At 60.1% G+C, this 8,293-nt stretch overlaps 1 protein-coding gene across 2 annotated transcripts; it reads left to right on the top strand.

Annotated features, from left to right (window-relative positions):
- The first annotated feature begins 790 nt into the window (after positions 1-790).
- On the top strand, positions 791-8,072 carry TSPAN17 (tetraspanin 17). Of its 2 annotated transcripts, XM_007524352.3 has the most exons (9): positions 791-1,111; positions 3,509-3,559; positions 3,658-3,804; positions 5,226-5,396; positions 6,160-6,285; positions 6,373-6,420; positions 6,786-6,902; positions 6,977-7,038; positions 7,337-8,072. In XM_007524352.3, the coding sequence occupies exons 1-9, from the start codon at positions 1,025-1,027 to the stop codon at positions 7,371-7,373; spliced, it is 846 nt and encodes a 281-aa protein (XP_007524414.2). In that variant the 5' UTR covers positions 791-1,024; the 3' UTR covers positions 7,374-8,072. The 2 variants fall into 2 exon arrangements, with proteins under 2 accessions (XP_007524414.2, XP_016044168.1); XM_016188682.2 differs by lacking the exon at positions 3,509-3,559.
- Positions 8,073-8,293: the final 221 nt, after the last annotated feature.

The following is an 8,293-nucleotide window of genomic DNA, read 5'->3' as shown; positions in this document are numbered from 1 at the left end:
CAACCAACAAAGACGACATCAATAACTACAACAATGAAAAAACAAAGGCAACAAAAGGGAAAAGAAATATTAAAAAGCGGCCGAGTGGTGGCGCACCTGGTTGAGTGTACAAGTTAAAAAAAAAAACAAAAAACAAGGGCAACAAAAGGGAATAAATAAATAAAATAAATATTAAAAAAAAAAAAGACTGGGGTCCTTCAACCGCTCAAAGGGGAGTATGAGCCCGTGAGTGAGCTTCATGCCCTTGGCAAACAATGGACAGGAAGCAGCGGGTGCCCATGACTGGGTCTGAACCAATGCAGGAGCCCTGGGCTTGTACCTCGGACGTGGGTCATGCTTCACTCCATAAAATACTACACGTGCGTTCCGAACACGTCCTTGTCACCAGCCGCCTCCGGGACTGGGCCTCAACAGCAAAATCGGGAATTGAGGTCACTGACCTCAGCATCGTGGAGGAACCCGGTGTCCTTGATGCCGGGGCTTTGCAGCGCCAGCGGCCAGTGGGCCTGAAGGACGCTGGGCAGCTCCCTGCAGCAAGGCTCGGGGGCGGGGCCAGAGGGGGGCCCATGGAATACAGACTGGGAGAAACGGAGCCGGTACTTGATGTGGGCGTGGCCTCGCAGGGGGCGTGGCCATGGCGTACAAACGCCCATGGAAGTTGAGAGTGGTGAGCCGCCTGGGGGCGGGGCTTATCTGGAGGCGGAGTCTGGAGAGCCGGCTAGGAGGGGGATTAGCGGGCAGGGGCGGGGCCTAGGCGGGGACGAAGCCGCGGGCGGGGGCGGGGCCGGGCGTGCAGCAGCTCCGGCTGGGGAGCTGGCGGGCGGTCGCGCGCGGAGCGTGGCGGTCCGGGCGCCGGGGGCGGTCCCTGCGGGGCGGGCGGGGCCCGACCGGCGCTCTGTGTGGCCGCGGCCATGAAGCCGCAGCCGCCGGGCTAGGCCCGGGGCGGCTGTAGCCCAGGGCGCCCGCACAGGGCTGCGCCCGGGTCCCCGACTCCGGTTGCGGGGCCGGCGGGCCGCCGCTCACCATGCCCGGCAAGCACCAGCACTTCCAGGAACCCGAGGTCGGCTGCTGCGGGAAATACTTCCTGTTTGGCTTCAACATCATCTTCTGGGTGAGCGCGCGCCGGGTCTCGGGCCCCGCGCCGGGGGAGGCGACAGGGGGTGCAGCCCCCCCACCACCACGGAGACCCCTCCCCGCCGCCGGCGCTGGGGCTCGGCCCGCGCGTCGCCCACCCCCGGACCTGGCGGAGGAGCGAGGGGGAGGCCGGGATTGCAGGGGGCGGACCCAGCCATGGCGGGGTGTGCGGGGAAGGGAAGGTGGCTCCTTTTCCTTAAAGGCCTGGGGGCATGCTTGGTGCAGGTGTCCCCTCCCCCAGTCCACCCAAGGGGAGGGCAGTTTCCGCCTGGGGGAGGATTGATCTCCACTCCTGCCCTCCCCCCCCACCAGCTCCCGGCCTGGCATCTCCCTTAAGCTCCGGCAAAGAGGGATGGGTCAGAGCCCCCCCCCCCACTGGCATAGCTTAGCTCCCTGGAGCGCTTGGAGTCTCAGCCCAGGGATGAGGACCGTGGGAGGGGACCTCCTGGGCCTGGCCTTGGGAGACGGAATTCTACATTCCACAGCTGTCAGAACCCAAGTGGACCGGGTGCCTCCCCACCCCTGTGCCTCCTGGGGTGGCACCCGGGCCTCTGAGTCCTGCCAAGTCATCTTTCTCTTCTCCCTCCCCCAAGCCCTCTCCTGGGCTGCAGCCTCTGCAGTGAGCTCCAAGGACCAGTCCCATTTGGGGAATCAGGTTCTCAATTCAGGCAGGATGGGTGAGTGGCCCTGCCCTCACCCCAGCAGTCACCGGTGGGGATCGGGGAGTGGGAGGCCAGTCTGTGGCAGCCCAGCCGTCAACTGGTGGGCGGGTCACTTCTCTCTGCACCTGAGCTTCATTGCCTGAGGGAGGTGGGGGCAGTCTGCCCCTGGCTTAATCATTCTTGAAGCTAGCTTGTCAGAACTGGCCCAGAGAGAGCAAGCCCCATCAGTCTAGGGTCACACAGCCAGCTGTAGAAGGAGAAAACAGAGAGAGAAGACTGAGTAGAGGGAACCCTGAAATCCAGGTTGGGGACGGGCAGGCACTGGTGGTTAAAGTTGGAGGTTTATGCTGAGCTTAGTGGGGACTTCACCATGGGCCTGGGGCTGGTAGGCTGGTGGGCTTTTGTCTGGAGACACCAGGAAGGAGGGATGAGGGGCAGGGCTTGAAGGTGGGGGCATCAGGTAGGGAGACTGGGACCAAGCTGTTGGGGGGTGGGGGAGAAGGAAAGGCCCAGGGAAAGTTTTAAGGCTGCATTGACAGGACTGGTGTCACTTGGGGTGGGGCTGGGGGCAGAGGGAGAGACTCAGGTTTGGGCTAAGGTGGCATAAGGGAGATTTGGGTTTAGTTTATTTATTTATTTTGCCATTTACTAAACCATCCACCAGGAGATGCTCCAAGGTCATAATCCCTCTGTGGTGTCCTGACTACTCCAGGGTGCTCTCTACCTGGGTCAGGCCCCTGGATTTTTTAAAAAGTATTTTGGGGTCTGGAATCCCCCTTTCTGCTCACTGTGGCTCCCCTAGGCTGGGGTGCAAGCTCCCTGAGGGCTGGTGGTTTCACCTGATGGGTGGTTTTCAGCATCAAGCAGAACCTGGGAGGGTTTGGGGAAAGGAGGGATCCTTAATCCAAGCGGTGACTACCGGACAGGAAGGGGGGCACTAAGTTCGCAGTGGAGGAAGGAGAAAGTGGGGAGGGGGGTCCCTAGCCATCTAAAAGGTCATGGCTTGAACCAGGCAAGTGGGGGGGGAGTGGTTTCAATCCCAGCCCCCAGTGCGGGGGAGGAGGAAAGGAAACTTCTAGAGCAAGAATACAACAGTGGGAGGAGCTTAGGGCCCTGGGGAAGCCCGGAGCTGGGTGGGTGGTCAGGGGTGGAGCTGACCTTGGCCGAGTGCTGGGGGCTGGTGCCTGTAGACAAAGTAGGTGTCTGGGAGAGGCCCAAGAGATGGGGTCGCGGCGGGACTCGGCCAGCAGGGGGCGCTCTCCCTGTGAACCAAGCATCCAGCGATCTTCCTAGCGCCAGGCAGCTGCTCAGAGTTGAGGCAGGGTGGCCAGTGGCGTTGCCAAGTCGTGGCAGAGCCGGTGCCGGATGTTTTCTAGTAGTGGGCCCGGGCCAAGGGCCCTTAAGAGCTGAGACTCTTCTGCTTTGAAGGTCCTTCCCTGCTCCAGTTCGGGGTTCCTGGAAGGGGCCTCTGATGGCCATCTCGGAGTCGGGCAGGGGTTCAGTTCTTCCATGCTGTGCCCATGGAAAAGAGCATTGAGATGGAGCCGCTGGAAGTTGGGAGGCCCCAGGTCCCATGGACAGCCCTTCCCCCAACTTCCCTCCTCCCCCGGCTTCCTGAAGAGCCCAGGTTCGGGGAATTGGGGCCTCCATGGCTGAGAGGCTGAGCAGAGACCCTGTGGCCCACTCTGGGGCTCTTTGCCTGGCTCTTGTAGGTGCTCGGGGCCCTGTTCCTGGCTATTGGTCTCTGGGCGTGGGGTGAGAAGGTAAGTTGGGGGAGGCGGGCTGGGGCTGACTGGGGCCCACAATTTGGGAGAGTCAGCCCCTCACCTGAACTTGCTGCCCTCCTCCCCTCCACCCCCAGGGTGTTCTTTCCAACATCTCGGCGCTGACGGACCTGGGAGGCCTTGACCCTGTGTGGCTGTTCGTCGTGGTTGGGGGTGTCATGTCGGTGCTGGGCTTTGCCGGCTGTATCGGTGCTCTCCGAGAGAACACCTTCCTGCTTAAATTTGTGAGTGCCCCCTCCAAGCCCGGGGGGGGGGGCCCTTTTCTCCCCTGCACTCCTCGAAGGTAGTCTGTGTTCAGTACTCGGTAGATTTTTTTTTTCCTTTTAGGATTTATTCATTTGTTATGAGAGAGACAGAAGAGAAGCAAGGGGGAGGGACCAGAGCACTGCTAGGCTCTGGCAGAGGGTGGTGCCAGGGATAGACCCTGGGGGTGACAGGGTTGACAGGGCTGGTGCTCTGCTGCTGTGTTATCTCTTCGCCTCGATTCTCCTCTTTAATGAGACAGAGACGACCAGCAAAACAAGGCACATTCCTGCCATTTAAGATATTCTATTTGTTTTACTTTCTTGTTTGCTTACTTTTAGACGGGTATCTGGACTCAAACTTGGGGCTTCATGCCTTCGAGGCGCTCGCTTCCTCTCCCTCAGATCCACCAGCCCACATGTTTAATACGTATGCGGGTGTAGCAATACTTTCCCCCTTCTATTATCTATTTACTGCTCCTTTCTGCTGAGTGGCTGAACCCCAGCGGCCTAACAGAAATGAGTATTATCTACCGGCAGTCCGAGAACTGCCCGGAGTATTTGCGATGGACACTGGCCTGGCTCTTTTGCTTCTGCTTCCCTTTCATCTGTTTGGCTTCCCGGCTCCAGGGGATGGGCCTGCCTTCTCTCCTCCCACCTGTTCCTTCCAGCCCTTTAATTTCATGCCCTTGGCTCTGATTGGCTGTCGCCCGGCCAACCCCTGTGTCCAATGGCCAGGAGGGGCGGGGCTAAGGTTCTGATTGGTTGCCTCCCATGCATGCCCAGTCTTACTATCTGGGAATGACCCAGGATGGGGAACAGATGATAGTTTAGAGCAAGTGGGTACGTCCCATGGCAGGTAGGGAGGTATTACAGTGGTTTACACACCAGACTTTCATGCCTGAGGCCTCAATGCCCCAGGTCTGATCCTCAGCACTGAGCAGTGGTTTGAATCACATTTAAAGAAAAGCTAGGGAGGGGCTGGGTGAGGGCGCAACGTGTTAAGTGTACATGGCCCTTAGTGCAAGGACTGGCGTAAGGATCCCAGTTCAAGCCCCCGGCGCCCCACCAGCAGTGAGGGTCGTTTCACAAGCAGTGAAGCAGGTCCGCAGGTATCTATCTTTCTCCCCCCCCTTCCCCTCCTCTCTCAATTTCTCTCTGTCCTATCCAACAACAATGATAAACAAGGACAACAAAAGGAAAAATAGCCTCCAGGAGTAGTGGATTCATAGTGCAGGCACTGAGTCCCAGTGACAACCAAAGAGGCAGAAAAAAGAATACTAAGTGGGGGTTCCCCAGGCTGTCTCAGGCCAGGTGGAAGTCTTGGTTGGGATGGTTTGGGTTGGGGTAGAGACACCCCCAGACCTTCTTTGACCCCCAATGCCGGCTGTGTCCCTCCTCAGTTCTCTGTGTCCCTCGGCCTCATCTTTTTCCTGGAGCTAGCCACGGGGATCCTGGCCTTCGTGTTCAAGGACTGGATCCGGGACCAGCTCAATCTCTTCATCAACAACAACGTCAAGGCCTACCGCGACGACATCGACCTCCAGAACCTCATTGACTTTGCTCAGGAATACGTGAGTTCCCGCAGACCTGAGGCTGGAGGGGAAGGAGGAAGAAGCAGCCCAGAGGCCCCCAGTTGGGGAGGAAGCCAGACTCTCATGCCTGAAACATCAAGGTCCCAGGTTCTATCCCCAGCAATACCAGAAGTCAGAGCAGGTAGCGCTGCTACCTCTCACTGTATCTCCCTTAGAACAGATGCTCTCTCTCTCTCTGGCCCCTGCCTGCTCACCTGTTCTAACTTCCCCGCCGGGTCCCTACCCTTGGGTTCCTGGCAGCTAGCATAGGGCTTAGGGCACAGGGGCAGGACGATTAGCAGGCCAGTCGTGACGACCCTTTCTGCTAACCCTTGGCCCAGAGGGTCTGACCCTATTGGACCCCACCCACCACCCTCTCTCTGTGTCCCCCTCCTCTCTGGCTTTCATTAGCGCTCGGGCTGCCCCATAGAAGCTCCACTCACGGCCTTTTCAGGCCTCACCCCCTGCAGAAACAGATGAGACGTGGAACTCCTAGCCACTTCCTGTTCGCACGGCCCTACCCGCCCACACTCACTGTGTCACATCGGGCCACACGCCACACTTGCCACATGCCTCCAGCCCTCTGTACCCGAGTCCGCTCTGGAATTCAGAGAAAATGCAGGGCTGGGGTGGGGCTGTTGCTTTTAGGGGTACTTAGCACAGGACAGAGGCAGAGAGAGTCAGGTATGTGTTAACACAAGGGAACGCCAGGCACCCAGGGGTGGGGGTTCATCCGAGGTGCTCCTTCCCGCACACCCCACAGTGGTCTTGCTGTGGAGCCCGAGGACCCAATGACTGGAACCTCAATATCTACTTCAACTGCACTGACTTGAACCCCAGCCGGGAGCGCTGCGGGGTGCCCTTCTCCTGCTGCGTCAGGAACCGGAAGGTGAGGCAGTGGGGGGGGGGGCAGGCCCAGCCAGGGGCACCAGGGGTGTCCCCTCACCCTACCACTCACTGGCCTGTTTCTTCTCAGGAGGATGTCCTCAACACCCAGTGTGGCTACGATGTCCGCCTCAAATTGGTGAGAAGTAGGGCAGATGAGGCAGGAGAGTGGGTGGGCAGGCAGTTTGTTCCTCAGACAGACAGACAGCCCCTGCTCTCAGGAGGCTTCTGATGAAGGAAGAAAGACAAACAGATGCAAACAGCCGTGTGCCTGTCTGAGCTGAGAGGAGAGAGCTACACCGTGCCAGGAGATAGTTCCTCTTGGCTAGAGCACACGCTGTGCTATCTTGGGGCCCTGGGTTTGAACCCCAACACCACAGGGATGGTGCTGGTGGAGCAGGGCTGTGGTGTAGACTCTCCTCTCCTCCCCTCACCCCCCCCAGGGTTCTGGGATGGGGCTGACAGAGGCCAGTTGGACTGACCGCCTCCCCCATCTATCCCCAGGAGCTGGAGCAGCAGGGCTCCATCCACACCAAGGGCTGTGTGGGCCAGTTTGAAAAGTGGCTGCAGGACAACCTGGTGGTGGTGGCCGGTGTCTTCGTGGGCATCGCCCTCCTGCAGGTATGGCCGCCTGCCCCACCGCCCCTCGCCTCCTGGACCAGCCCCGCTCCACTCATCCCTTCTCCCTCCTGTAGATCTTCGGCATCTGCCTGGCCCAGAACCTTGTGAGCGACATCAAGGCGGTAAAGGCCAACTGGTGAGGCTGCATGCCGGCCCAAACCCCTCCTGGCCTCCCAGAATGCCCTGGGCCCCATGTGGGGCTGGCATATGGGTGAGCAGTGCCCAGCTGGCTGGAGCCGTGTGCAGGGCTGCCCGGAGACCCTCTGTCCGGCTATTGTTGGGCTTCTGGACAGTGAAGGGCACCGCCCAGGGGTACAGGCCGAGATGTGTGGGGGGGAGATGTCTCCCAGACCCCGCTTGCCCAGGCTGATGCCCTCTGTGCCCTTGACCCTGCTTTCAGCCACACAATCTCCTCTCCCTCACTTACTTCTCAGGATCAAACACGATGGCGGCTGCAAGCTCCTCAGATAGACGCGCTCCAGGAACGCCAGATGCACCCCCCATTCTTCTGAGATCCCCAGGTGCCTGAGTGGCCCAGATGGGGGCACTGGACCCGGCCCACAGACTGGGCCTGGCCTGACCCACAGACGTCCAGACCCCCAGCTTCTCGTCCACAGTGACCATCGGCCACCAAGGTTCCCAGGACACACGCTTCCCACCCAGGGAGGAAGCCCTCGGTCCACCCCACTCACCCAAGTGCCCTGTCTGACCCTGCGGGCTGGAAGATGGGCCCCCCACCCTCTGTGGGGCTGCTTTCTGTGTCCGCCGTGGCCCCCGTGATGAGGAGATTGAAGGGACCACAGCCCGGGAGGGACCTGGAGGGTGGGATACAGGCCAGAAAGTTTTGGGGAGGGAAGGAGCTGCAAATCCAGGGTGGGGCCTGGGGGGCCAGGGGCAGGCCCCGGGCTGGGGGCAGGGGGCAGGGACTTCAGGAGATCAAGTTCAGTCTTCCAGGGGAATGCAGAGCTGCCTTGTGGCCACCAGAGGGCGCCCCAGCACTGCCTCCTGGAGCTGGCTGCTTTGCTAGGGCTGCCCCCCTTCCCCTAGCCCTGCCTGGCATCTGCTTCCTAGTGCTTTGGGGTTGGGGAAGTTTGAAGACGCAGGATGAACAGATTTTGGGGTCCCGGATGGGGTAGTTTCTACACGCTACAGTAAAAGCAGCTCACGACACCCGCTTGTGTTCCGAATGTTATTTTTTTGTGGATTAGACAACGCACAGTGGGGAAGAGCATGTCCGGCTGTGCCTTGAGGTTTGGGGTGGGGGGCAGGTGCATCTCTGCGGTGTGGGGGGGAGAGGAGGGCCCGGGAGGAGAGATGCCCCTGGGCTGGGCAGATTAGGTGACAGGAGGAAGCCCCCTTGGGCTGAGCGCAGTGTTGGCTCCTGTCCCTGG

The sequence above is a fragment of the Erinaceus europaeus genome, chromosome 9 (assembly GCF_950295315.1).
Source record: "Erinaceus europaeus chromosome 9, mEriEur2.1, whole genome shotgun sequence".
NCBI lineage: Eukaryota > Metazoa > Chordata > Mammalia > Eulipotyphla > Erinaceidae > Erinaceus > Erinaceus europaeus.
Note: the sequence above shows the minus strand (reverse complement) of the source record. Positions and strands in the feature narration are given on the sequence as shown.

Excerpts from the sequence above, each read along its gene's own strand:
- TSPAN17 (XM_007524352.3), top strand. The coding sequence starts at position 1,025 with ATGCCCGGCAAGCACCAGCACTTCCAGGAACCCGAGGTCGGCTGCTGC. Across the intron at positions 3,805-5,225 it reads ACACCTTCCTGCTTAAATTT|TTCTCTGTGTCCCTCGGCCT; the intron begins GTGAGTGCCCCC and ends GTCCCTCCTCAG. Across the intron at positions 6,903-6,976 it reads TGGGCATCGCCCTCCTGCAG|ATCTTCGGCATCTGCCTGGC; the intron begins GTATGGCCGCCT and ends TCCCTCCTGTAG.